The sequence below is a fragment of the Trachemys scripta genome, chromosome 10 (assembly GCF_013100865.1).
Source record: "Trachemys scripta elegans isolate TJP31775 chromosome 10, CAS_Tse_1.0, whole genome shotgun sequence".
NCBI classification, from domain to species: domain Eukaryota; kingdom Metazoa; phylum Chordata; order Testudines; family Emydidae; genus Trachemys; species Trachemys scripta.
In genome coordinates this window covers 44,727,897-44,755,768 of record NC_048307.1, presented here as the reverse complement: position 1 = coordinate 44,755,768, position 27,872 = coordinate 44,727,897, and the positions used below count along the sequence as shown (strand labels likewise).

The 27,872-nt window shown below is 57.3% G+C and overlaps 1 protein-coding gene, 1 long non-coding RNA gene and 1 other non-coding gene across 15 annotated transcripts; all 3 read right to left on the bottom strand.

Annotated features, from left to right (window-relative positions):
* Positions 1–31: 31 nt before the first annotated feature.
* On the bottom strand, positions 32–21,462 carry LOC117884437. Of its 13 annotated transcripts, none has more exons than XM_034784830.1 (25): positions 21,233–21,462; positions 18,961–19,114; positions 18,268–18,342; positions 16,750–16,878; positions 15,035–15,127; positions 14,367–14,476; positions 13,254–13,342; positions 12,732–12,832; positions 12,368–12,511; positions 12,059–12,217; positions 11,539–11,701; positions 10,699–10,778; positions 10,434–10,553; positions 9,807–10,058; positions 9,377–9,506; positions 8,534–8,662; positions 7,466–7,588; positions 6,345–6,474; positions 6,159–6,216; positions 5,553–5,732; positions 4,558–4,743; positions 4,141–4,283; positions 3,753–3,868; positions 3,071–3,276; positions 32–2,477 (listed from the first exon to the last, which is right to left on the bottom strand). In XM_034784830.1, exons 1-25 carry the CDS (start codon positions 21,295–21,297, stop codon positions 2,334–2,336), a joined length of 3,279 nt encoding a protein of 1,092 aa, XP_034640721.1. In that variant the 5' UTR covers positions 21,298–21,462; the 3' UTR covers positions 32–2,333. The 13 variants fall into 13 exon arrangements, with proteins under 13 accessions (XP_034640721.1, XP_034640722.1, XP_034640729.1 ...); XM_034784831.1 differs by having other exon boundaries at positions 32–2,474; XM_034784838.1 differs by having other exon boundaries at positions 3,076–3,276.
* A 1,118-nt stretch (positions 21,463–22,580) lies between these two features.
* LOC117884442 lies at positions 22,581–24,166 on the bottom strand. Its single transcript, XR_004647563.1, has 2 exons — positions 24,035–24,166; positions 22,581–22,711 (listed from the first exon to the last, which is right to left on the bottom strand). It is a non-coding gene; the product is annotated as an uncharacterized LOC117884442 (long non-coding RNA).
* Positions 24,167–27,405: 3,239 nt separating this feature from the next.
* Positions 27,406–27,540, bottom strand: LOC117884565. Its single transcript, XR_004647587.1, has one exon. It is a non-coding gene; the product is annotated as a small nucleolar RNA SNORA71 (small nucleolar RNA).
* Positions 27,541–27,872: the final 332 nt, after the last annotated feature.

The window sequence follows — 27,872 nt, the reverse complement described above, 5'->3', positions numbered from 1 at the left end:
GTTGTGAGTGCTTCTTATGAGTCTAATCCTACTCCCCTGGACATCAATGGCACAACTCAGATGTTGGGAGCAGGAACCGGCCCATTATGCGTATTCTGGCCAGACATTAGCCCCTTCACACTCAAGACTCGGAGCGTTTACGGCCAGAAGGCCCCATTGGGATAATCGAGTCTGGCCTCCCTCATAAGCGAGGTAGAGAATCTCACCCAGTGATTCCTGCATTGAGACAATAGTGTCTGGTTGAGCTCGAGTAGATCTTTTAGAAACACACCCGGCCTTCATTTAGAGCCTGCCAGGACGTCCCTGGTAAGTGGTTCCAATGGCTAACTGCCCTCATGTTTAAACATTCGCGCCTCACTGCCAGTCTGAATTTATTTAGCTTCAGATTCCAGACACTGGCTCTTGTTCTGCCTTTGCTATAGCAATGAGCCTTCGCCGAGCAGAAATCTTCTCTAGGTACCTGTAAGGCCATGATCAAGTCACCTCTTTATCTCTTCTTGGAAAACTAAGTAGATTGAGCATCTGAAGTTTAAGGCAGCGTTTGCAACTATTGGCTCATTCTTTTAAGTCTTTGCTGACCCCTTTCCAATTTTTCAACCTCCTTTTTGAGGTTTGGACACCACAGTTGACCACGGTATCCAGTCTTGGTCTCTCCAATGCTGCATGCAGAGGTCATGCTAACTCCCCACTCCTGGAAGCCATCCATCCATTGTGAGCCCAGTTCTACCTTTCCCCAACCTACAACTGCGCCAAAACTTAACTAACCCAGCTGAGTGTCCACATGCATAAGTGTCCTGGAGCAAGAGCATCAGAGCCTTCCCCGCTCCTCCTCTTCCCCTGGAGGCTCCACCCCTGGCCAAACTGGAAGCCAGAGCGGGGCCGGAGAGCCCATCCCACCCCCTGCCTGGGGTGGGCCGAAAGCAGCCCCCATCTGTATCCCTGTCCCCAAGACCCCCACCCAGAGCAGGTGGAGGGACCCAGGCTCCCCACAGCTGCCTGGCTGTATAGCTATCCTTGAAGCAGCTCAGGCTGGGGGGGGCAGGGCCTCAGAGCTGCAGCCTAGCCCTGGTAAGAACCGTGCAGGCAGCTGTGGGGAGCCGCAGTAGCCCCTCCAACTGCTCACAGTGCAATGGGCTCAGGTGGTGGGGACATGGGCCGGAAGCGGCTCTAAGCCCTCCCCGCCCCAATGGGCAGGTGGAAGGTCTGTGTGGCTCCCACAACTGTCCATGCTCCCCGACTGGGCTCCATGCTGGCCTGATCGGGGGGGTGAGGGGCGGGGGCCGCCCATCCACTTTCAAAAAGTGGGAAAGCTACGGACCCCCTAACTCCCCCAGTGCCGGTGCCACTTTCCTGCGTCACAGTAACAGGGCTAACTGTGCCTCTGTCCCCTTCTGGCTTCACTGAGTGCACCCCACTGGTGCCAGGCCTCTGTCACTATCTGGGGAGGGACTCAATTGAGTCTTCCATTCTTAGACCAACCCCCGGGCTACAGCACCCGGCAGATCACTGTGCTTACCCAGCAGGTCTGCCTGAGTCTGGCCCCTGCAGTTCTTCCCTTCGGGCATTGCTGAGCAGCAGCCAGCCTGGTGAACCCAAGGCAGGTTTATTTGGATGGTAGGAACAAAGCATGCTGAGAACAAGGCTTGTAAAACAACTGGCTAAGCCCACAGATCACCACTCCCAGGGTAGCTGCGGCAGGCCTAGCTTCTTCAGACATGTGGCTCTGCCTGGGTCCCCTAAAACCCCCTGATCCCTCCAGAACGAGTCCCTTTTAAACCCTATTCCAGGTTTTGGATCTCTTCTGCCTGGGGCCTTTTTGGGCCCTGGCCTTGTCGCTCAGCACCTTCAAGTCCTGTGCAGTGGCTGTGCTGGAGCCATTCTTCCCCTTCCTGCTTGTTTTTTCCCAACAGCCCCTGAGAGCTTGTTTGTCCCCAAACTAACCCAATTAGCCAGACAGGAACCTCCAGTATCCAGGTCAGGCTGCAGTGTTCCGAACAGCTCCAGCTCGGTCCATACACTATCCCGCAGGCCAGCGCCAAAGTCCCATCCTGGCCAAAGCACAGGGGGTCCTCTCCAGGTACTGGCCAGAGCGCGGCCGCCAACACAGAGAAATGTGCTTCTGCACTGGGGATTGGGGCCTGGCAGGGAAAGAAGGGCCGTGATTGGGCACATATAGGTGCAGTGTCTTTATTTTGGGGGGAGTGAACGGGGGAAGGCTGTCTGGCCATTCTGGACTGTAATCCTTTCCCAGACAGCTGATTTTGAATAGATGGTTTATCAAGCTGTGTCCTGAAGTCCGGAACATGCCCACAGGATCGCGAGCCGATCTGGAGTCACAGCTGGGCACTCACGGCCTCGCCGAGTGGCTGGGGCCTATCAGGGCCACACCACGTCGGACAGGAAGGAAACTCCTCAGCGAGGCTGCGAAGGGCCTGGCTCCGGGACTGGCTGGGCCTGGGCTGGGCTGGCTCCTCCTGCTGCAAGGCATGGGGAGAAAGGGATGAGCGTTGGGAGCAGCACGAGGCCCTGGGGCTGGGGGCATGGATGCCAGGGTCCCAGCTCACAGGATATGCAGCGACCCAGCCTGGGCCAAGCAAGACGCTGTCCAATTTTAGCTGTGGCCTGAGTGTTAATGACACACTCCGGTCACTCAGTGCTCGTGGGACAGGGCAGGGGGCTCTGCTTGCACCCCAGCAGAAGTTGGAACCTCCAGCGATGCCCACTGGAGCAATCGAGCCAAACCTGTGACAGGACGAGCAGCCCAGCCCCTGGGGGCGGGTTGGCATTCAGAGCAAGCTGGTCATTGGCCTGAGTCACCTGCAGAGCCCTCCCGGCTACCTGGGGGCACATTTCCAACTCAGCTCTGGGGGTGCAGTCAGGGCAATGCGCTCAGCTCTTGGCAATGGGAAGACGGCACCGCAGGGGGAGGGACAGCCCCAGGCTCCTCGGGGGCAGGGGAGAGACAGCATGGTAGCCTGAGACCCCTCAGGCACAAGACATTGCGGGGGAGGAGTGGTGGCTCTGGGCCCCTTGAGGGGTGCCTGGGGGTGTGGTTCTTTCTTTTGCCTACCTCACCTGGTGCTCCTGCAGCAGGTAGCCATTGAGGTCCATCTCCAGTAGCCGCGGGGTGATCACCAGTGGGCTTGGCAGCACCAGGTCCTGGTCTGGCCAGGCCCTGCTGCCCCCCAATGGTGGGAAGCTCCACAGCTTGTGGGGCCCTGCCTCCCTTGGGGTGCGCAGCCGGAGACCCCGCGTGGCCAGGGGGCTGCTCACTTCCTGCAGTCAGACACAGGCACCACATTGCTGCTCCAGGGCAGAGAGCTTCCCGCCTCTCCCTTCGCCCCCCTGGAAGGGCTGTGGCAGGGGGACCCAGTGAGGAACGACTGTGGCAGAGAAGGCCGGAGGGCAGACAGGAGAGCTGTAGCCTCTTGAGTCTGCCAGTTCCATCCTGTGTGGGCAACAGTGCCTCTCCCTCTGGGCTCTGTGTCACTGCCCCATACCCAGATCTGGGGGAGCAACACTGAACCCCTGCACTTACCCCAGGGACGAATGTGGCCCAGACAGGCCAGTGGCAATGCAGGCAGCACCCTCCCCCCAGGGACAGAGGGACCCCAAACCCTTGATGTGCCCAGGCTGCACTGGGCCCCCCCCCAGGGTGAGGAGCCTCTCTGGGGTAGCCCACTGGTAGCCTTAGGCCTTCAAGACATCGCCCAGCCTAGTCCTGGGGAGGCCATAGCTGGCCAGGACCCTACCTGTCCCATCAGTGCTGGCACCAGCATCTTGGGATTGGGTCGGGGCCGGGCGTCGCTCCTTCCAGGAGGGGTTAGTGCAGTCGGCCTGGAGCAGACAGGATAAAGCCCTGGGGAGGCTGTCAGGAGGGGAGGGGGCTGGGGGCTGATCCAGGTGCCCAGACCCACCCACCTCCTAGGGGGCTGCAGTGGGAGGAGGGACCTCAAGGGAGGCTGGAACAAGAGGGGCTCTGGGGGGTCGGTTTGGAAGTGGGAGCTGCCCAGAGGAGGACGGTGGGCGGGACGAGGGTCCACAGCTGCCCTGCTCCCTGAGCCAGCAATGCCAATGGACGGGGGATCCCTTCGGAAGATCCCTCCCCTTCCCCCCCACCTGGGTGTGAGCGGGCCTTACTGGCCAGGCCACGGCAGCACAGGCTGGATCAGGAACAGCCCCGAACGCTCCTCCACGCGCCCCAGCGTCTCACTGAGCAGCTCTGCCAGCTGCAGCCGCCTTGCCCAGCTGCGGTGCCACTCGCCCCGCCAGCACTGGAGCTTCTGCCAGGGACACGGAGGAAACCGAAGTGGGGTCAGTGTGGAGAAGCACGGAGTGCCAGTGCCCCAACCACCCAGCATGCCCCCAGCACATGCAGACACACACCACCAGCACCCTCACACTCCAAAGGGACCCCCAGCACCCCTGCTCATCCACACCCTGCTAGCTGCCTCTGGCCACAGACCCACTGACCCACCCATTCAGAGCAAAGTGCCTCTGGGTTCCAGCCAGGGAGCGAAGGGAACGGGGCTGCAGAGCTGTCCCAGCCAGCCCTACCTGCTGCCTCAGCGCTCGGAGTCGCCCCAGCACACTGTGCTCCTTCACGCAGCCACAACTGCCCTGAAGTTGCTCCAAGGTTTCTTCTGCCTCCTTCATGCAGCCATGGGCCAGGTAACCTCTCACCAGGCCCTCGAACCTCTGGCGGCGAAGCCATCGGAAGCCCCCCATCAGCAGGCTGGCGTCCTGCCGGGAAAGATGGCCCCTGAGCACAGCACCACTGCAGCCAGGCATGGTCCTGTTCTTTCTACACTGGGGTTCCCGGGGACCCCATTATACCCTTCCTATTGTCTGCAGTAGACCCCAGTCGTCAGCTCAGATGCTGGTCTAGGTAGCCCACCCAGGAATCATGGCAGAGCCCGCATGGGGCAACTGTAGCTTGGCCTTCCCCAGATCCGGGTGAGGCGCAGGGCTCTCTTAGCTCATTTCCCGCTTGAAGGCAGCTTGGTTCTAGTGGTCAGAGCACAGGGCAGGGAGTGGAAACCACCGTGGACTCCTGGGGTGGCCTCGTTGTACCTCAGTTTCCCCATCTGTAAAACTTGAATCCTAGGACTCATCTGTCTCCCTGGAGGTGTGAGGATTTGGGAGGTATTTGGAGATGCTCCGAAGAGAGGGCGAGACACATTCTAGACTGGCCTATCTGAGCTGATGGGCCCCACTCACTCATCTGCTGTTTGGTTCAAGGCCATTGACCCAAGGAGTTGGGTGGGAGCTGCCCGGAGAGATTATCATGCTCAGATCTGAGTGTGAGCAGTTTAACATTCCTCTTCCCCACCATTTAAATGGTGGGCGTCTCTGCCCACCCCATCTCCCAGATGAAGGGAAAATGCCCCTCCCATTGCCAATGGCTAGAGGCCATGAGCGAGAGCAGCTCAGTGCCAGTGCAGGAAGCAGAGGGACATCAGGGGAGGTGCCCACTGGTAGCTTCCATTGCCAGCAGGTGATTCCAGCCATTCCTCCAGTCTTGGCTGGTGTCTCAGAGCAGGCTCACCTACCTGGTACAGGCCCCACAGCACCTGGCCTCTGCATACGCCTTGGTTCAGCACCTGTCTGTTGTGCTGCTCGTCCTGCTGAGTAAACAGGACCCTGGGGGCTCTCCTCTTGGCCCCGGCGCTGCCAGGCTCGGACCTGGGACTCAGCCCCCCTCCTGCGCTCATCAGCCGGCCTTGGGTTAGCTGGACAAGAACGGCAGGAGATGGTGAGCAGTAGCAACCCCCGGGCCTAGTTCCCCCAGCAGGGTGTGCAGAGCTCCACTGCAGCCAATGGTTAATCACCACACGGGGGCGCTCTTCCCTCCACCAGTGCTGAGCCATGCCGCAGGACATGCTCTGGAGTGCCCATCCTGAGCACAAGACCTGGCCAGTAAGTGCCAACAGGCACTGGGTGTGAGATCAGGGTGCCAGCCATTGCTAGCTGTCTGGCTGCCTCTGTGGCTGGACACTCAGAGACCTGGGGGTGGATGCTGGCTGTCCATACCCGCACTGCTCACCGCAGCTTGGGAGATGCCACGCCATCTCGGCTCCCTGCATTGACTCGTGCCAAGGACAGCTCAGCCAGTACAAGGCTTGTACTGCCCACCCCGGCCTCCCACGCTCCCTTACCGGGACAGCATGGGAGCTGTGCCCTCCTCCTACAGGGTGCTGGTCCAGAGCCAACGGGCTGAAACAAAGGGGAGAAAGATCTGGGTAAGCAGCGAGGCTCCTGATCCCACGGAGCACTGGGGAGCTGAACTGTGTGCCTCGCAACAGGGAGCTCGGGAACTGGGATGACGCCCCCCAACCACTTACTCTGCTCCACCCAGGACAACGCCTTTTCCCAGGGCTGGTGCCGCAGTTCCTCCTTGATCTGACATCACGTCCTGCGGCTGGAGCAGCATCTTGTCATTACCACTTATACTTTCAAGCAAGCTGTAAAAAACTGAAAGCCATGGAAGCTGATCTTGTTGTTTGTTGCTCTCCCTCCGTCCCCAGCACCCCCGACAGAAAAAAACCCTTCTTCTGATGCTGGCGCACTGTGCTAGCACTGGTCGCCATGGCAATAACACAGTACAAAGCACATTGTGCTAGGTGCTGTACGGAGTCGGCTGTGTTTCTACAGCCCCAGCGCAATGGGGCCCTGGGTATCACCATACCAGGATCATTAACAACACTAAGTCCCCAGTGTCTAGCTGCTGTGCCGTGCCTTGGCAGGCGGTAGAGTTGAGGTCGGGCAGGTCACCCAGGGGAGTGAATCCTAAAGCAAGATGCTTGCATGAGAGAGCCCAGGGCTGAATGTGCAGCATCCAAATGCAGGCAGCAGGAGCACCAGGGCAGGGCACCAGGCAGGAGGGATCTCACACCAGTCGTGGCTTTACTGATCAGATGATCATTGCACCCAGCAGGGACCAGACACCCAAGCACCCGCGCTGGGAGCTGATGTCAGCCCAGCAGCTCGTGAAGGGGACAGCTCAGGTCTGCAGTGGCTGGAGGTTCCACGGGCACTGGCTGGGGTACCAATGCGGGCAGTAAAGCTGGAACTCCAGCCGGACGTCCCACTTTCCGGGAGTCATAGGACCGAGATACCCCGCAATATCGTAGGTGTCTCTGGATCACTGGTCGTGTATTCGCTGCTTTCACAACCTGGCCCTGGCACAAGTGCCCAGCTGCTGTACAGGCAGGCCCCTCCCACAGGCTTGGGCAGGAGCACCAGGGGGCTGCAGGGAGCAATGCCAGTAGGGTGCCAGCTATTTCAAACCTAGAGGGCTGATGGGAGAGCTGGGAGCAATCAGGGCAGGAACGTGACCCAGGAAAGGAACAGAAGTGGCTCAGCTTCACAGTCAGTTGCTCTGGAGACTGCACCCAGCACTGCAGAGCCCTGGGGCAGCCTTACCATGCTGGGCTGGGCGTCTCAGGCCCAGCGAGTCCCGTACCTAGGGTAGCGTTCCCAAGCAGCGTGTGGATTTCAACTCCTGCTGCTTCCTCTGGGGCCGCGGGGAGTTCTGTCGTCAGCCTGCCACACGGGCCGTCCAGGAGCCGAGCCAGCACGTGGAGCTCTGCAATCCAAGCACTAACGGGTCAGCTGCTCAAGAACGATCATTGCACAGCACCTTCCATCCGAAGGCACCAGCACATGGGTCAGCAGCAGGGACTGAGCCCAGACCTGCTGGATCCAAAACCACAGCCCCTGCTGCCTGAGCTGAAGGGCAGGGCCAGCAGCACCAAGGCCCAACTGACCCAAATAGTCCGGCCACCAGAGGCAGAGGCAGCGAGCTACAGGCGACGGGAGCACCCAAAGTGTGTCCTGTATATGCACCAGCTCAGCCTCGCCACTCCTGGGCCACAGAGTGGGGCAGTGACTTGGCTGGGGTCTACAGGCAGCACATGGCCCAGCCAGGGCTGGAACCCAGGAGTTCTGATTCCTGTTGCCCTGCAGCAACCATGACTCTGCTCCCCCCATTACCATCAATGGATTTACCAATAGCTCGCCCGCTACACTATCTAGGTAGCCTATAGCTGGCCAGGGCCCTGCCCAGGGCCAGCTCCAGACACCAGCGAAGGAAGCAGGTGCCTGGGGCGGCCCAGAGAAAGGGGCGGCACGCCATCTGGTATTGGGACAGTATATCCGGGTCTTCGGTGGCAATTCGGCAGTGGGTTCTTCATTCCGTCTCTTCCTCTTTGGCGGCACTTTGGTGGCAGCTCAATCAGGTTTTTCTTTTTTTTCTTTGCCGCTTGGGGCGGCAAAAAAGCTGGAGCTGGCCCTGGCCCTGCCCCAGGCTGGGAGGGTAAATACATCGAATGGGGATGGGGCCAGATAAGGACCAGCTAGTCCCAGGCAGGACTAGCCTGGTGGGGTGGCAGGGCCCCAGGAACAGGCTGCTTCCACTAACTCTAGGGCTTCTGCCCTGGGATAAGGAGCGCGCTGCTTGCCTGTGAACCCCGGCTTGCTACGGACACGCCGGAGGCTGCTGCTGCCCTTCCCCCATTCCCACTGGCTTTACCTTTAGCCATAAGCCCTGCCCGCAAGGTCTCTATGAAGGCCACCACGTGGCTGTCGGCTCCACGGCGTCCTGCTGCAGGCGCTGCGATCGCCCTGCACTGGGACTGGGACAGGGCATCCGGGGAAGCACCTGGGTCAGGTGGAGACAGGGTCACTCCTGGCCATGGAAGGGCAGGGACTGGGCGGGCACCGTTCCAGGCACCAGCGCACAGCGGGGCTCCTCTCTGGGCATACCCACATGAGTGCCTGTGCGGGAGGGGCGAGGGATCCCCAGTGGGCTGGGCACATCCCCTGCCCCCCATGACTGCGTGGCTCTTCACGGTGCCAAGCAGAGGCTGTGATCACGGGGGCATTGCCTGGGCATGGCAGAGCAAATCCTTGTGCTGTAGACAACACCCCCCACCCTGCCCTGTAAATGCCACCCAGGCACTTGGGGAGCAGGGCCTAGAACCCCCATCCGTCTGCTCCCCAAAGTCAGGCCTCTGCTGTCTGCTGCCTGATCTCAAGGAGGTTGGCTCCCTTCGCTGCTGGCAGTAGCAATCCCTTCACCCCCCCTCCCCCAGGGGCCTCACTGCTACAAGACGACATGCCCAGAGACACACAGCATGGGACGCCAAGGGGGTACCATCCACCCTACAATACACGGGCAGAGCTGGCTTCCCAAGGCAAGCCATGGGCAAGATGGGCCCGATCCTGCAGTCTCAGGCAGACCCCCCCAGCGACATCAGCTGAGGATATTGCCCCCCAGCATGCCTGTGCCAGCCTGTCCTTGTCCCTCTCTAGCATCACCCTGCACAGAGCAGGCACATGCTGGTGAAGGCTGTCTGCAATATGTCCCACCCACCTGCTCTGGGGGCGCCCCCCTGCCTGGTGGGCCCTGGGGAAGGAGCGGCTCCTTCAGCAGGAGTGGGAGGCAGAGTCGGCTCTGGGAAGCCTCTGGCCTCCAAAGTCAACTGCGATCCAGCTGCAGACATCTGGAAATCAGACCAAGAATCCTCAAAATCACCATGGCAGCAGCAGCGCCCACCCCGGGACACCAGAAAGGGCAGTGTTGGCACCAGGCTCCCGCCCAACCCCTCCCCCCATTCAAAACGCTGCTGAAATCCCCTTCCCAGCCCATTGCTCTGTCCCTGTCCCGTCCCCACCCACGCCTCAGCCTGTCAGCCCCACGCTGCTCCTCTGCTCAGCTCGCACCAAGTCACTGCCCTGCCACCTCCACTCTGCCAGACACGGCTGCTGCGCCACTCCCCACCGTGCCTGCGACGTCACCTCACCTGTGGGGCTGGCTCCACTCGCTCAACCAGCTGCACCATCTCCAACGGCTGCACCAGTTGCACCACCAGCCCCTGCTGCATTGGCAGGTTCTGCAGCACTGTCTCCACCTGCTGAGCTGTCTCCCATTGCTGCGCTGGCTGCACCACAGCCCCCTGCTTCATTGGCTGCCCCTGATGGGATGTCTCCAGGTGCTGCGCCATCTCTGCTGGATGCGCCGGCTCCTGTGGCTGCTGCAATAATCTCTGCCTCTCCTAGAGCACAGGACAGATGACCCCACCCCAGCACTCGTGCAAGTCCCAGGCCAGCCCAGCCTGACCTTCCGCACACAGGGCAGGTGCAGATTTTGGCCACGCGGCCCCCCCGGCGTGGGACAAACCTGACAATGCGTGCCCGCGGGAGCACACCCGGCTGGGAGGGCTTCCCCAGGCCATGCCCAGCCCTGTCACACACCAGGCATCCAAGCAATGGGCCCCCCCGGACCCACAGCTCCTGAAGAGCCCCATGGAGCTTGGACACTCCCTGATGTTACAGGCAGCAACTTGGGAGCATCTGAAATCTCACCTCTTCCCCGAGGAGATCTTGTGCCCCCTGAACCAGCCCCCATTCCCCACCATACAAACACCCACCTCCTCCCACTCGGCTGCCATGGTCCTGCAGCGTCTCTCCCAGTGCTCGGCGTCCTCATGGCTTTGCAGGTGGGCTGCAGCTAACTCTGCCTCCAGGGCAGCCAGGCGCCGGGCCAGGAGCTGGAAGACACAAGCCTGCACTCAGACTGAGACCCAGCTGCCCAATCCTCAGGAAATCAGGAGCAAGAAGGGAAAGAAAGAGCCATGCTGAGTGGTCCCCGAAGACCGACCTCCTCTCCCCTCCCCCTGACAGCAGGGCACCCACCTCACATGTAGCCGAGGCCTCTGGAGTCTGCACCGCTGGATTCCCGACTGCAGCGCCCCAGCTGGGGCTCCTCTCACCCCCTGCAGAGACAGGCACGAAATAAAAGTATTTAGGTGCCTAACTCCCATTGGTTTCAATACCTTTGAGTCACCTGGCCTGGGCAGCTGATGCACAGAGGGCATCTCCCTGCAGTGCCAGCACCCCCCAGCCGGGAGCAGCTGTGAAATCACCCATTTTCCTTCCCCACCATGCGCTCGCCCTGCTGACCCCAGAAGGGGGCACCAGTCCACAGGCTGGACCAACACAGGCCTGGTGTGCTGGGCTCCCTGGGGACTCTGCCAGCAGGAATGGCACAGGGCAGCAGGAAGGGGAGCCAGGGCATCTCCTGGAGCCCTGTCCCCTCTGCCCTGGGAACATGACCTTGGACCCCTCTAGCCAGAAGAGAGGCTGTCCATCCTGGTGCTGACAAAGCCCAGGGCACGCAGGGCAGGGCTGGGTACACACACACACACACACCCCCAGTGAGTCTCTGGGCCTGATCCCTGCACTGATCTCACCACTTCTCTGGTACCATCCCCCAGGCCTTCGCGCATCCTCCCCCCGCCCAGACCGGCTCCCAGATCCTGCCACGCAGCTCGGCAGCCAGGCCCCTGGGGAATGGGGTCCGGGGCAGAAGGCAGCTGCTGTTGGGGTCCCCTGGCATTTCTGGCCCCTCGTTCAGAGATCCAGACCAGAGCTGCCCTTCCAGGGAGTGGGACTCCAGGGGCTGCAACCCCCACCAACCTCCCCTCCCCACAAGGTGAGCTGGGGCTGGGCTGAGCAGCCCTGGGCAGCAGGTACCTGCAGGGTGTGTGGCTGGCTCCCCTTCAGCATCTTCCTCTTCCTTCCCAGCTTCCCTGTGCCCTCTGGCCGGCCCAGCCAGCGCCCCCGGCTCCAGGACAGCTGAGTGTGCTAAGGGGCCACCAACGGGCTGCGGCTGCTCCGAGTGCTGCCCTGGGATGTCCTGAGCAGGCAGAGAAGTGGGGAGAGAAGTGGGGAGGGAGGGAGTGACAGAGGGAGACAGGCAGGGGGACCAGAGACCTGGATCTGCTTGAACATGGGGGTAAGTAATCCCACGGGGGTGGGGGGGCTGGGAGCAGGGGGTAATACACATGCGGGGGCTGGGAGTGGGGGGAGTAACGCACTGGGGGTGCCAAGCTGATGGGGGGAGGACACTAGAAGCCGCGGCCCAAACTTGCGATCCCCTCTACAGCCCGCACCGGGGCGGCTCAGCCACCGCACTCAGAATGGATCCTCAGTTCTGGGGAGAGTCTGCAGTGCAGCCAGGCTGAGGGCATCGAGCATTGCGGGGGGAACTCACCTCTGGGTTCGAGAACCCCCCTTCAGGTCGCACCATGGACTCTGCCAGCCCTTCCCCAAGCTCCCTTCCTGCTGGTGGCCCCTCCTCGGCAGCCCCCGCGCTGGAGGGGAGCAGCCCCCCTGGGCATGCAGCAGGGCTGGACAGGGCGCGGTCGCTGCACTGGGACAGGAGGAGCGGGGTTAGTCCTGGCACTGAGTCCCACCCCCCAGCCCCCAGGCCAGCGTGCAGTGCCGGGGAGTCGCCCTGCTAGCACAGCCGGGCACAGAGCCTATGGGGCCAGCTCCTCTCCTGGGCCAGCTGGGCCCTCACCTGGGTGGCCGCGTCCCTCCGCAGCCACTCCTTCTCCTGCAGGAACCCGTCCAGCTCCGCGATGCGCGAGTCCCGGCTCCTCAGCTCGGCTTCCAGGTGGGCCCGCTGAGCCCCACTCTCCTGCTCCAGGCCTTGCAGGCGTCTCTGCACAGGCAGGGAGGACAGGGCTGGTTAGCAGGGCGCCCAGGCCCAGGGGATGGTGGGGCAGCAGCAGCTCCAGGGAGAAGAAGGTCCCTCTCCCCACCCCGGACTTTGGGAGCTGCTACAGGTGGTGGGCCGTGGCAGTGCCAGAAGCCGTCTCTCCATCCCTTCCCCCTGAAGGGCCTAGGCCCAGCTGGCCTGGGCACCCCTCCCTCCTGCCCACCTGGGTGCTCTCCAGCTGGGCTCGGAAGAGCCGGCTCTCCTTCGCCTTCATCTCGCTCAGCTGCTGCAGGTCCTTCAGCTGTCGTTCCTTGGTCTCCACGTCTGGAAGAGACCGACAGCCGCCAGGGGTGAGAGGGCACTTCCGCCAGGCCCTCGGGTGGCAGTGCAGGGCAGTGTCCCCAGGGGACCCCAAGCAGGGACCGCCTGCTGCCAACAAAGACCCCAAGCTGGGAGTCACCCGGAGCCCCACTGCAGAGGCTGGTGACTGGGAGGACCAGGAGAGCTGCGCGCTGGGACTCACAGACCACCCGGGGCTCCAATGCTGGCATCACCCATGTAGTGGCTGGCCTGGCAAATGCTGCTCATGTGCCTGTCAGAGGCCTTGCTGCAGGGCCTGCATGTGGCCAGGCTGAGGGCCATGGCGCGTGGTGGAGAGCTGCAGCCACAGGATGCAATGCTGGGGAGCCCAGCGCAGGCCAGGCCCTTATACCCATGTCACAGGGGGTGGGACACAACCCCTCACCTGCCTGAGCCTGCAGGAGCCTGTGTTTGATCTGGACCACCTCTTCCTTAGCCTTGTCTACAGCCTTCTCCACTTGCTTCCTGTGGCTCCTGAAGGACAAACCCCATCTCGCCCGATCATTGCCAGTGCCCCTGGCCAGCCCCCGCCCAGCCCCACCCTGCCCAGCTGCAGTTGGGGGAACCTCCAGGGTAGAGTAACTAGGAACACACGTGCAGGGCAGAGAGCCTGTTTCAAGGGGGCTCAGCACAGAGCCCAGCTCTTCGGCCTGGCTGTCTTGCCCTGTGCACAGCCCCGCCTTGGTAGAGGTGTGTCACGTACGCAGCCTGTCTCTGGGACCAGCTGGTTGTTGTGGACGGCACAAATCCTGCACTGTTCCCAGCCCTGCGGCTACAGCTGCTGCTCCTTTTGGGGTCAAACATAGCCTGCTCCGAAGGGGAGCTGCTCTGTTGTATGGAACCCACTCAGCATGGAGCTGGTCTCCCGCGAGTTGTCTGGGCTAGTTGTTCAGGAGCCTGCTGGCCTCAGCTAACAGGCCTGGGGGGTTAGCTGTTAGATCCAGGAGGCCCAGACTCTGTCCCCCCTACCTGGGGCACAGCTGACATAGGGCGATCTGACCTTTCTACAGTCTCCGATTAGTTTCTCTCTCCCAAGGAAATACAGTTCTGTCAGCCAGACACGGTTGCTGTGTGGGTGGGAGACCCGAGCATGATGGACTGGCCCCTTTGCCCAGCACCCATTTCTGCAGCTGGCCTCAGGAAAATGACCCCAGGACTCTGACAAAAGATCGACAGGGTCCTACTGGTCGTGTTAGGGATTAAATGGGGCTGGACACCCAGCTAGACTGATCCCGCATTACGCTGCGCGCATGTGGCCATTACCTAGCCAAGTTGCGCAGCGACCATCCCGCTCAGCTGCCGAGGGAAGGTCATCAGTGTAATGAGCCTGGAGGTCTCAGGTCTGCTGCAGTCTGTCTCCTCAACCCACCCCAGGAGCACGGCTGATAGCAGGTGCCAGGAGCAGCACGTGCTAAGGGAGCTCTGCCCGCACGGGGTCTGAAGGACATAGCAGCAGGCAGGGATGCTGCAGCAGACACAGCTGCCTGCCTGGGGGTACCTTTTGGGGCTGTGTGTGGCCAGGGCGCTGGTCACGTAGCTGACAATCTCCTTGTTCAGATCCGCCAGGCGGGACATGGCTGCCTCGGCTGAGCTCAAAGCCGCTGTTACCTGGCGGTAGAGATGGGGAGCCTCTGGCAGGGGCAGAGATGGGAGAGGGGCCTGGGGACAGTGCTCACAAGTGACTGCGGGCTGCCAAGTGCCCTGGGTGAAATGGGCTGGGGGGGGTGCAGCCTAGTGCCCACATCCAATGGTCTGCCCCCAGCTGGCACTAACCGGCGGCACGAGGGGAAAAGCCCCTGGAGCCTCCCTCCCCCTTTGACTCGTCTCTTCCTAGTCGGGTCCTGCTTGGTTAATCTCTCCCAGCGCCCCAGGGGCATCCTCAGCCCAGAGCAACTGGCCCACAGGAGTCTGGGCTCGTGGGCAGGTCCTAAGCAAACTGGTAGAGTGACACTTCCAAGAGCCAATAAAAAGCAGCAGGAATGTGAGTGGGAAGGCAACTCGCACTGTCAGCAGCCAGCGCGTTACTCATTGACGTGGGATAGTCTAGCTGGTGGGTGGCTATGTGGGGCTGGACAGGGTGCCCCGTGGGCTCTGGGGTCACGGCACTGCTGTGCCAGTCACTCAGCCCCAGGGATGGCAAAGCAGCTCCAGCCTGCCAGGCATCACCATGCCAGCCACGTCGTCCATGTGCACAGGGAAGTCGTCGGGCAGGCTGTGGCTCTCCTCCCCCAGCCCCAGCTCCACGGAGCAGCTGAAGAACTGCAAGGGAGAGAAGCGAGTGTGACGTTACTGACATGAACGGTGACTGTATAGATCATTGTTGCAACCAAAGTCCTGTAGTTGCACCAAATCTTGTACAAATGAGGTCAAGTAAGGTGTCTATGGAAAGGTTATGATTTGCTGGCTATGATTATGCTATCTGTATGCAGGATCATTTTTTTATTTAAAGTTATAAATATTGGCTCTATGCTGTATTTCAAACTTGTGCTATGCCTCTGGGTGACACCCCAGACAGTTTGGCATCAGCACTGCCTAGCCTGCTTGATGGCCCATTAAGGATCATCAGCTATACAACTGACCCGTTGAGAGAAGGCAGATACACCTTGTGACTCAGCAAGGCATGCAGGGAGAGAACTTGGAGGTTTTCAAGCCATGTGCTGGGCAGCTTGTGTTTGACACCAAGGAAGCACAGGCTGCATGGCAAGAGATTATAAAAGGCAGCTGCATCCCCTCCATCTTGTCTTCAATCCTGCTTCTTACCTCTGGAGAAACTTTGCTACAAACTGAAGCTCTGAACCACAGGCGCCAACTTTCCTTGGCGCCGGTGGGTGCTCGCTCCCAGCCCTCCTCTGCCCCCTCCCTGCCCCTATTGGACCCCTCTCCAAATCCCCATCCTGGCCCCACCTCTTCCCCGAGCGCGCTGCGTTCCTCCTCCTCCCCCTCCCTCCCACTGTTTGCCATGCAAAACAGCTGTTTTGCAGCACAAGCGCCGGGAGGGAGGGAGGGTGGAGAAGCAGGACTCGGCGGTGCTCCTAGGGGAGGAGGAGGAGGCGGAGTGGGGGCGGAGGTGAGTTGGGGCGGGGTGCTGCCTGTGGGTGCAAAGCACCCACCAATTTTTCCCTGGAGCACCCATGAGGTCAGAGCCTATGCTCTAAACAAAGGACGAATGACCCATCCCAGCTGTGGATGTACTCCAGAGACTTGATTTGAACCTGCAGTTTATTCCATCACTGCTACAAGCCTGAACCAAGAACTTTGCCATTACTGTATGTAATTGATCCCATTTAACCAATTTTGGCTCTCATCTATATTTCTTTCTTTTTATAAATAAACCTTTAGATTTTAGATTCTAAAGGATTGGCAACATCATGATTTGTGGGTAAGATCTGACTTGTATATTGACCTGGGTATGGGCTTGGTCCTTTGGGATCAGGAGAACCTTTTTTCTTTTACTGGGGTATAGGTTTTCATCCCCATAAAGAGCGGTGCTGGTGGTGATACTGGGAAACTGGAGTGTCTGAGGGAATTGCTTGTATGACTTCTGGTTAGCCAGTGGGGTAAAACCAAAGTCCTCTCTGTTTGGCTGGTTTGGTGTGGAAAGGACCCCCAGCCTTGGGCTGTGACTGCCCTGCTCTAAGCAATTTGTCCTGAATTGATACCCTCAGTAGTGTCCCACCAAAGGCCACTTTGTTACAGCGTGTCAGAGTCCAGCCTGCATCCTGGGCCAGAGGGGACATCTGCTCGCCAAGGCCCAACGGGGTGAGGTTCCATTTCAACCTGGAGCCTGCATCTCTGCACAGAGGCATTGCCACGGGTATGGTGTTTGCCTCTGGGTCCCCCAGATTCTCCCCGAACCACCCCACACCAAGGACCGCTCTGACCTCCTGCAGCTGGCTCAGGAGGCTATTGCGCTGCCCACAGGACTCCTGGTACCCCACGATGAAGACAGTCACTTGCTGCTGGTATCTCCTCTTCTTCACGGGGTCCCCCAAGACGGCTGCCAGCTGCTCCTGGGCATCCGGGAGAGAAACTCTGGGCTCACGGAGACCGGAACAGCGTGCCCCTTCCCATGCTCGGGGTGTATGACGAATACACACCCATAGCTCTCCCCTAAGGCTGTTTGGACTCAGCTGGGCCAGTTCTGCCTCACTCAGCCTTCCGGAGCTCACCCCGCAGGGGCGTTTGCATGTTGGGAGATGCCTCTCCCCACCCTGGCCTGCAGGAGCTATTTGGAAACGGTGGACAGTTGCATGTGGCCCAGATTCCTCCTTCTGCCCTCTCCCCAGGCTAGACCAGGGTGTGAGCCTTTGGCTTCCCTTGCTTGCCAATCCAAACATTAGCAAATGGCTAAGTTCCATGTAGTGTCCAGCATCACTGCCGTATGGCATCAGGGCTGCTCAAGCGTGGGAGTGTTACAGACATAACGATCCCTGGTTCTTACAGCACCTCCCATCAGCTGGGCTCAAAGCCCTTTACGGAGGAAGTTGGTGTCATTATGTCCCATGTACATATGGGGAAACTGAGGCACGGCAAGGAGTTATGACTTGCCCAATGTCACCCAGCAAGCTGGGGTAGAGCCAGGCCTAGAACCCAGGTCTCCTGAGACCCAGTGCAGTGCTCTTTCCACTAGGTCACACTGCCTCCCACAGCAACGCTGGGCAAAGAACTGAAAACCCACCCAAACAAGTGGCTCGGATTCCCCACAATTCACAGGTGTCTCGTTATTCAGTAACCCAGGATCCAGCCCAATTCGCACCTCGCCCGGGCCTAGCACTCACAAAACTCCTGCCGGGGTGGGGATTTTCCCAGTTAAACACTTTCACTTGGCTAATCAGGATGCAAAAACAACCCCATGTGACAGAGTCTGCTGCAAATCCCCCCCTGCCCCCGAGGAGTCAGCGAGGTGCCCGAAGAGGGGCTCCGCTGGCAGCACTCAGGGTGCAAGCCAAGGGCCACACAGCCTGGCTCTGCTTCTGTACAGTTGGCACCAGCCACCCTGGCACCCTCTAGCCAGAGCTCCCAGCCCTGGGGTTGCATCACCATCAGCTCTGAGCTGTGCGGTGGGGCTGGGGGGGGGAGAGGGGGTTTGCTGGGCAGGGTGGGGGCCACTGGAGCCCTGTGTGCATGGAGCTGTGGGCTGGGAGGAGGAGGGGCAGGATTGCATTCATTCCAGCAGGAGGGCTCCTTAGGGCTGCAATCGGCTTCCAAGCTGATTGGCTACTGCACTGCCCTTAGGCCCCCCCCAAGCCCTCCCCTCCCCTGACAGGAACTACCCCACGCAGGGGCAGGGACCTCTCCATGCAGCAGATCAGTCCCAGCGGCTGTTTCACCCTCTCCCTGTGTGGCGGGAGGGCTGTGGAACAGGCCTGGGGAGAGGCACTGTGCCCTGTTGAACATACCACATTCTCCACAATCTCTGCGGCTGCTTGCTGGGCAGACGAGACCTGCTCACTGCGCTCATAGGCCTGGATCATCTGATAGGAAGTGAAAGAGTTAATCAGCAAAGGCCTGAGGCACTGCCGGGTATGACGCACATGCCACATGCTACCCCCCACCAGACAGGGCCAAGGCCCATTGCTAGAGTTGGTGAGAGCGTCCCAGCTTGATCAGGCAGGGTAACATGCCAGGAAGGTGGCTGCCTACCCCTCACTTACGGAGACAAGCATAGCCAGTAAGGAGAGCAGGAGCATCTCTGCTGAACTGGGGAGGGGGGGAGCAGGGGGCGAGGGGGGGGGGCAGGAGAAGAAAGCAGCAGAGGAGAGGGAAGGGAGCAGAGGGTGATGTGTAGGGAGCAAGGCCTGCATGCCCTTTTTCTCTGCTGTAGAGATGGTGAGGCAGCTTGGCCCTCTCTGAGCTATTGGTTCAGGCTCTCTGCAGACTCAGGCAGACATCCCTGCAGCAGCTTCCTTTCACAACCATGTGGGCTACGAAGTTCTCCCTTTAGCGGCAGTGCCCCCTCCACCCCTGCTATGGCTGGAAGCTGTGCCATGCTCAGGTCAGAGCTCCAGCAGGGAACAGCATGGGATTCCCGTTCGGAGGCAGTTTGCAGCTAGACAGGCATGGATGGATGGATAGAAATGCTGTTTGCTCACATGGTCAATCCGTGCCTGGATCTTTTCCAGCTCTTCCCTGGTTTCCTCCGCCTGCCGCGCTGCTTTGGAGTACATGGTGGCTTGGATCACAGCCGGGGCAGGCCCGGCCCAGCTGTGGAGGCTGCTGTCCCAGCTGGTCTCCATGGCAGCCACCCTGGGCAGGAGACAGAGGTGATGCAGTGGGAGTCTGCCCCTAGCTTACATCATTTGTTTTCTTGGCTTTGGGGTTTCTCTCAGCCCAGCTCCCAGATAATCCACAGATTTTCCTCTTCTCCCCCACTTCCATACATGGCCCCTCCTATACACATGGCTCAGTCCAGGAGACTGGTTACAGGGCGGGGTCCCTCATTGACCCACCACTAGCAGCTCCTAAGCCTGGGGGTGAGGTGGGGAGTGCTGCGCCATGTGGCATGCAGAGCACTGGATTTGCTAATCACACCACTCAGTCACCCCCTCTCTCGCCCTTCTTGTTAACACAGCACCAAGGGGCAGAGATTGACGTGCTCACAGCCCGGCAGTTCGCATTCATTGTAGCTCTGGCCCATGCTCAGGGGCTGGGAACAGACACACCCTGATCTCGCTTCGGCAGGTTACTGGAGCTGCAGGAGCAACTCACTCCCACTCCTCACACACCATGGCAGTCACACCACCTCTAGGCGTTTCGTTGCTTCGTCCGGCTGAGAGTGGGAGGAAGGGAAAGTTGCTGGGCCATTCCAGTAACAGACCCCCAAGGATACAGCCTGGGGACTCCCCAGAATACAGCTGGGCTCTGCACAGGTGTTAAGGTATCATTGCGATGATCTAATCTAGCCTCCTGCACAGCACAGGCCAGGGAATCTCACCCAGGGATTCCTGCAGTGAGGCCATAGCTCCTAGAGAAGCCCATAGTTACTGTGCATTAGATAGCTATGGCCTGTCAGCACAGCCTGTGCCAGAGCATTACAGACCTCATGAGGTTAGTGAACCTCACAGACATGCAGTAGCTGAAGAGAAAATATAAGAGGCAACACACTGAGTGAAAAAGTCCTATGCTTGGAAGTCACTCACCTGCCTGGAGCACCAGCATCGGCTGCTATTGATTGAGTGAGTCGCACTGTGGGGATATTTTCCAACCTGATGCTCACAATGGTTACTATAAACAGGTGTTTAGTAACTGAGTCCCCAGGGGAGAGCGCACACACCCCACAGCTTCTACAGGAGGAGGAAATGGAAAATCACCCACACCCAGGTCTTAGCCTCTGCTACTTACCTGGCCCCATCACCAATGATCAGGTTGGCAGGGATGGAGGTTTTCGCCTTGGAATCTAAACCTCCTTTAACTGGAATTTACTTGGCAATACCCTAAACTGACAGCAAAACTCAGCTACCACCAGGCAGCTCTGTGAAGGGGCAGATTCAGGTTTGGGTAACTGGCTAACAGTTGGGATGCTGCTCACTCTATAACTCAGTCTAGCAGAGAATGGTCTGACACCACCACGTTGGTGGAAGCCGAAGCTAGACAAATTCAGATCGGAAGTAAGTGTAAATGTTTAATAGCAAGTGGAATTAACCATCGGAACAAATTTACCAGCAGGCATGGTGGATTCTCCATCACTGGCATTTTTTTTTTTTTAAAGTTATGCTCTAGTGCAACCAGCAATTAATTCTGCAAAGGCTCGTGGCCTGTCTTATACAGGTCAGACTAGATGGTGGTAACGGTCCCTTCCGGCTTTGGATCCCATGAATTAGCCAGGTTACTAGTTATGCCTGAGATTACTAGAGACATTACAGATACTGTGTCCTTCGTGCTATTGATTTGTTTTCCTCCCCCTCTACACGCCCCTTGGACAATGGATCTAGTCCATTTCCCTTGTCAGATCTCAGGCACTCCTATTTTGCATTTTTAGCATGTCCCCTACCCGAGGAGCCAAGAGCTTTACAGTGACAGTGCTCAGAGCACAGCCCTCTGAGGACACCATCTTCATACGCCCATCTCAGGCACAGGGGAGGCCCCCATTTCAGAAGTGGCCCCTGCTTGAAGACCTCCATTTTTACTTCTTGACTGTCCAGAGGCAACAGAAGATCCTTCTACAGAGCAGAACATATGACCAGAGAACCCAGGGCAGTTCATTTCCCCTATTCCTCCCCAGCCCTGAGGACCCCCCTGTGGCCCCGCCACCATAGACACAGTCCTTCTAGCTGGGGCTATTGGAAGGGGACAGATCCTGCAGTGACTGCCCAGGGAAGGTGGTTTACTTGGAATGGAAAGCAGTGCTCACATACTGGGACTCACCAGTTTATTTCAGAGAAATTGACAGCACACACAAAGGGCTGAATCTGGGACTTTTCAAACCCCATACTGCTATGGGCGTGCTGGTACAGCCCAGGCCAGGGAACATCTCGCTAAGAGGGCATCAGGGACAGAAACTCCCAGCAGAATCTCTCCAAGTCACAATAACCCCAGTGATCGCACTTCTGCATTCTGAAAGCAAGGGTGTAACTGAATAAATTATCACAGAAAGCGCTGTGCCACCCCTCCCCTGGGCTTCCCCCTGCCTGGCTGCAAGCTCTTCTGAGACTCACAGAAGGTAGAGATCCCATGCTGCAGTGTCAGGACTCAGAGCACACTCTACTCAGTGTCCCTACCATTTGCTGATCTGCCTTGGTTAACTGGAACGGGGGACGGAGTACTACTCAATGCATGCAGGGTGCTAACTCTACACCTGCCCGAGTGTGGGAAAGATGTGGGTAGGTCAAAGTCCTAAGCATGCCAGCCCCAGCACAAGGCACATCTGGACCTCCCGTGAACACATGGTGGTGCCTCCCACCTGGTAATGCATCAAACAGCATGTGCCTCAGCATGGATGGCACTGCATGACGCGGTACTTGCAGCTAATGTGCTGGGGAGACCGCTGACCTAGAGGAGACAAAGCCCATGGAACCAGAGAGCAACACCAGGACCTAAGGAGCCAGTGTGATGTTGGGGGTCTGCTGGGCTGAGACTCTCACCTCCACCCTGGTGATGCACAGTAAGGGAGAGCGGGCAAGCTCACAGCCTCACCAGCTGGGCAGGAATTAGGGCTTGTCCACACTGGACAGTTTTACCAGTTACTGGTATGATTAAACCAGTGTATTTACCTGACCTAGATATCCCAGGGTAACTCTCTGGTGCTGGAATATGTGAGTGTTGGGGTAGAACTAGCATAGTTTAAATACACTGTCACTTACACCAATAGACCTCCCCTGTGTAGACAGCCTTCAGGCCACTACTCAGCATGTTCATCCTGGTGACTAACAGCGTTCAGGACCAACTGCTGAGCTTCAGGAAGGTCCAGGAGCCGCTCCCCAGGGGGACAGGGCACAGCTACCGTCCTCCCAGGAGCCCAGAACTACTCTGCTAGGCTTGGATGACAATTCACTGTTTATCGCCCTCTGGTGGCTAGGTACTGCATCCACAAACACAGCAACTATGGGTGCCAAGCAGAGGAAGATCACTCCCCATACACCAAAAAAAGCAGTGAAAGCACCCACCCCTAGCCCACATCACTTTACATGGGCCTCCTGTGACACTCCCTCCCACAGTAAGGGCCAGTCAAGGGCTCTCCCCCAAGAAGACACCCCGGCACTAGCGGAAGAGGGGACAGGTTTGGTTTCCCACATTTATTGGAAAAGTGAAAGCGCAGCAATGGATTCAGATAGCTCCTCTGGGTGTTTTGAAGTTCATTCCCACAGTGGGCTGCGTGACCTGCAGGTTGGACAGACTGCCAAAGTCCTGGAAGACATATAGAACAGACCAGGTTACACTCAGCATGCCAGCCTACCTCTTCCTCTCTGCTGGCAGGGGTCCCAGATCAAAGCACAGCAGGCTCTGCCCTAACTCTCCCTCCCAACACACAAACGCATCTACCCCGAATCCCAGCGAGAACAGAGGGCGAGTCCTCCAGCCTGTCCATAGACAGGAGGCTGTGCTGCAGAGACAGGGAGGGGGAGTCTGTCACACAACACGGCAGTGAACCCCAACAGGCTTGCAAGTGCGACACACAGGAGCGTGGGGACTTAGGGACCAGCCTGGCTGAGCATTCACTGGACTGGGGCAGGTGATGCACCCAGTTGTGAAAGTTACACAACTAACATGCCAGCAGCTGGGCTGGAATCTGGACTTCACAGGCTCACCCATGGTTCAGTTGCTTCTGTAGTGGTTGTGTTCTAATCAGGGGCAGGAGGCCTTGAGCACAGCTCTGGTATCAGAGCACATGTCCCAGTGGTGAAGGGGAGACCCAAAACAAAAACAGGTGTCTAAGCCCTTGTGCAGCTAAGAGCAACTCCGAGTGGGAAGGAGCATGGCATGCAGGAGAGCTCGGGGAAAACCATACCAGACACTGAGACCTAGAGGCTGGTACAGAAGAGACTGGGGGTGGGCAGGGAAGGAAGAGAATGCGTGTGTCCGTCACCACTAGCGAGTCCATGGCAAAGTACTCTCCAGTTTGCCTGCCCCTCCCCCTTTCATGCTGCTGGAGCTGGGATTTCTAGCAGGGTTGTGGCCCTTGATCATGCTCAGGAGCACTGGCTATTTCATATTTCAATTCACAAGCCTCAGCCCCACCCCAGTATAACTAATATTATCCCCACCAGCCCCAGAGCTCTGGACAGAAGTGGGTGAGCACTGTTACCTGCTTTACAGACAGGGACACACAGAGGCTCTCAGGTGCTGACGGGGGGTTTCTGGCTCTCTGAGATGTAGGCGAAGAACTGCCTAGCTGTATCGCAGTTGAAAGCCATGCTAGCAGGGTCAGAATGGTGTTGCTGGCAGGCTTCTAGAAAAGCTTTTCCAGCCACTGTTTTGGGGGGGGGGAGGGATTTTTTTTCTGGACAATTCATAATAATTGCACTACAGAGGCCAGTCAGCCCATGGCCCAGGTCTAACAGAGTAACTGTGCTCGAAACCTGCTCATAAAGTCCTCCAAACAGCTTGCTAGGAGGCTCTCCCTGGTGCCTGAACAAGGCCTTCAGTCTGCACTGAGCTATGATGGCTAAGAGCTTCCACCTCCAGAAGAGCGAAGGCACAAGCCAATCTCTCTGAAGAGACCACACTCACCAGCAGCTTCAGCATTTCCTTAGTATCTGGGTCAACTTCAATGATCTCCTGGTCAAGGGCAGAGACCTGCAGAGGGAAAAAGAACATGGATGCACTTTGTTAAACATCTCACACACACACGGCTCTGAGAGTCTAGCATTACTCAGACCCCACTCAGAGATGGTCAGAAGCTGGAGTGGGTCCCCACAGACAAAGCCTGCGACTCTCCAACCAGTCCAGGGAGTTGGCTGCTCACATGACACCGACTCCTTGAGGCCAGTTGCTAAACTCACATCACCAAACAGGAATGAAGGGTTTGAGAAGCCCTGAGCTAAGACAAATGCTTCTCATTCACAAACAGCTACCTCTGCAGGGACAAGTCTCCACCACAGCTTACTGTCCTCACATTCCACTGCTTGGGAAACTCCACTTGCCCCATAAATACTGTGGGGAGAGCTGCGAAGTGCACTAAGAATCCAGCCATACAACACTGTCAGGGAGCAGAGCAGGAGCTCTCAGCATGGACAGTCTCTTTTGCCTTCAGCCATCTTCCCTAAAGCATATGGGACCTTCGCAACTCCAGCTGTGTCTAGGATACTGCCCTCAATTCCCATGTGGCAGCAAACCAACCTCCTGCAGAAAGCGGAGACTGAATTCATCTCTCTATAGCCAATCCACACTGTTCCTTCCCCAGGCCAGTGTTGGCAGCAGGCAGTTACTGCATGACAGGAGGGTGTTTGCCTGCGACACACAACGGAGTCTGGGGCCCTCACATTTGGCTACACCTACTGACATAACTCTGGACTTCACCTGCCTTGCTTCTATCACCACGCCCTGCCATGGCTCCTGGCAGCCAGCAGTCACCAGAATCATACCACTCAGTTCAGAACTAGTAAATAGCAGAGTAACCAGCCGCAGGCAAAAAGAGAGCTTGAAAATGTATGAAAGGCAGAAGTTAACTTTTTGGTGTCCAGATTTCAAGAATGAGGCCTTTAACACTCTTGAACCCTCAGGATTAATAGCACCCCTACAGGGTGGCTACAGATCTTTTTACCCCCATTCTTAACATTGGTTACATTTAGTGTTTTAGTTCAGAAAGATGCACCCGCTTTAGTCACGTTTCTCAAGTGTTACCAGAATTTCAGGAGACTGCTGAGCAGTCTCATTTAGAGTACTCCTCTGAGCTGAGAGAGACAAGTGCCATGCTTCATTACCACCGTTGTGACAGCACCACAAACTCAGACACAACGATAAGCCCAGGCTATATTTGAACCACCTCCACCAGCTATGCTCCTCCCTTCACAGTTTGCCATTTGAAGTCAATGGGACTGATGTGCCTAAGTCACTTGTGGGTGTGATTTTTTCCAAAAGCCCCACGTTCCTAGACATGAATGAGCTCAGTAGCCAATCTTTTGGCCTGCATGCATAATAGATATTGGGAAGCTTTTCAGTGTATCAACAGTCCACATAACTTTTCACTGTTAACACTGGAGTGAGTCTGTTTTGAAGTGACAAAGGGGTGGATCACTCCAACTGCCCTGTTCAGTACACTCCCCCTGAAGCTCTAATACTGGCCGCTGCTGGATACTGGTCCAATGGATACTGGCAGTTATGTTCTTGCATAAGAGAAACATTAAATAAAAATACAATTTCAGACCCTGATGCTGCAGACACTTATGTACATGTTTGAACTTCCATGAATGGTCCCATTGAGGTCAGTGGGATCATTAGTGAGAGTTAAATTACAAACCAAGGCCTTCATTTTCAATAATTTTGTTTTTTGCCTATGGCAGTTTTGTGAAATCCCAATAAGTTACCCCATCAGAAGTGTCACTTCAAAAGAACACCGCAGCATGGACGCTTTATAACTAATCACAGTTTAAATTCAATTGGTAATAAATAGTAGAAATTTTCAAGTTAGTTTGACAATTCTGAACCTGATTTAAATCTCTCCCCTCCAGAGCTCACCCACCTTGGATCCGTTGCAAATATCTGCTTACGCTACAAGCTTTACATGTCCTGTTGTAACTGTTTGATCTTGCCCTTGCAGCAGGATCACAGCATATATGAACCTTGACTATCTCCAAGTTCTAACAGCACCCCTACGGCCTAAGGAAGCAGGAGACGTAGTACAGTGGGCCAAGAAGACTCTCTCTTGCTCCAGAGTTCAAGCATTTATCACTGACTATCCAAAACCCCTAATGCAGGAGTTGGCAGGAGTCAGCCAATGATTTGCCATGTGTTCCTGTACATGAGTCTTATTTAAGGGCTCTGGGTAAATAGTTATTTTTCCATCTGCCACAAAATGACACTTGCAGGCATTTGACTGATAAAGGGAGCAAGAGATCTGCCTAGTTTTACTGTAGCTTCTGCAAGAGGTTCTGCCAAAAAGCTATTTTAGAGTTTCTTACAGCAACAGTGACTCACAACCAAACTCCCTTGCCTGCCACAGGGGTACAAAGGAGTTATTTCTCCGTTCAGTGACACTATGGGAAGACAGCTACATCAGTGCTCTCCTCTTTCAGCTGATAACAGCAAGTCCTGCCCTTGAAGCGCAGATAGTAACAGGTCACTAGCTGCATTATTCTAGCAGTCAGACATTTTGTGCAGAGAATCAAAGGAAGGTGTGGGCATGATTTCCCCCCCACCTGCCTACTGCAGGGTACGTACACCTTCCTTTGGGGCTGGCCATTGCCAGAGGCAGGGCACTGTGAGAGATGGGGCTGGGATTCAGTATGACTATTCCTATGTTCCTAGCGTGCCAAGTTCTCAGAGCTGGCTAGAACTTTTGTGAGAGGGCAGACACCTCCCAGGTAGACCTGAGAGGGATGGGATTGCCAGTGACAGCTGGGGACTGGACTCAATGACCCAGAGGCCCCTTCCAGTCCTATGATTGGGACACATGGGTGGTAGCTGTGAGGGAGCTAGCCTAACACACACTATCAGGAGGGAGGCAAGAGCAGGCACAGTCCTCCTGTATTTACATCACGTGTTACCCAGCCAGCACATCATAGACTAGAGCAGATCAGCACGGACTCCCCACTTCCAGGGAAAGTGGAGATCTGCAAGCCTGGTATCAAGGAGGGAACAGCCCCAACCCACCCAGTGACATCAAAGCTCCCATTACACTCATTGGCATCACACCTGTTTTTCATAAGACTTCTAGTGAAAACTGAACTCTACACTCAGAATGTGCCACAGAACCAAACCTGTGGTCACAACGGAGTGCCAGCCTTTGGGTGAAGTGCACATTGAAGACAAGTCCTGAAGCTGGCTTGTTGCTGTTTGTCACTTCATAGTCCATGATGCTGCAAAAATAATTTTGTTGGAAGCCAATTTGAGGTCACCTACCGCACCCACCACATTGGACTGGAGGTGAGGGCAGGAGGTAGTGTCTGAAAGTTACAGGGTTTGGTAGGGATAGGAATGAGCCCCCCAAACACGGGAAAAAGCTTTCACAAGCTCCTCTCCCTGCACTATCAATGACCAGGTCACAGGCAAGATCAGAGTCACTTTCGAATGCAGGTTCAGGATGAGAGCCCTTTAAACCCCGCTGAGGAGTGGAAGAGGGGGTGGAAGGGGAGAGATGCTAGTTAGGGCATAAGATTTCTGGATGAACTGAACTGAAGCAATGACAAGTGAGTGCCAACTTGCTCTCCCACTGCCTGTCCAAGTGAGAGTTCAGGAAAGCCCTGTCCCATTCTGGACCTTCCACAGATAAGCGCAGGAGTTGTAGGACACTTGAATTTCAATAAAAAGCAACAGAGGGTCCTGTGGCACCTTTAAGACTAACAGAAGTATTGGGAGCATAAGCTTTCGTGGGTAAGAACCTCACTTCTTGCATCTGAAGAAGTGAGGT

Excerpts from the sequence above, each read along its gene's own strand:
- LOC117884437 (XM_034784829.1), bottom strand. The coding sequence starts at position 21,297 with ATGGGGTTTGAAAAGTCCCAGATTCAGCCCTTTGTGTGTGCTGTCAAT. Across the intron at positions 19,115-21,232 it reads AATTTCTCTGAAATAAACTG|GGTGGCTGCCATGGAGACCA; the intron begins GTGAGTCCCAGT and ends TCTCCTGCCCAG. Across the intron at positions 6,475-7,465 it reads GCTTGGGAACGCTACCCTAG|TTTTTTACAGCTTGCTTGAA; the intron begins GTACGGGACTCG and ends CATGGCTTTCAG.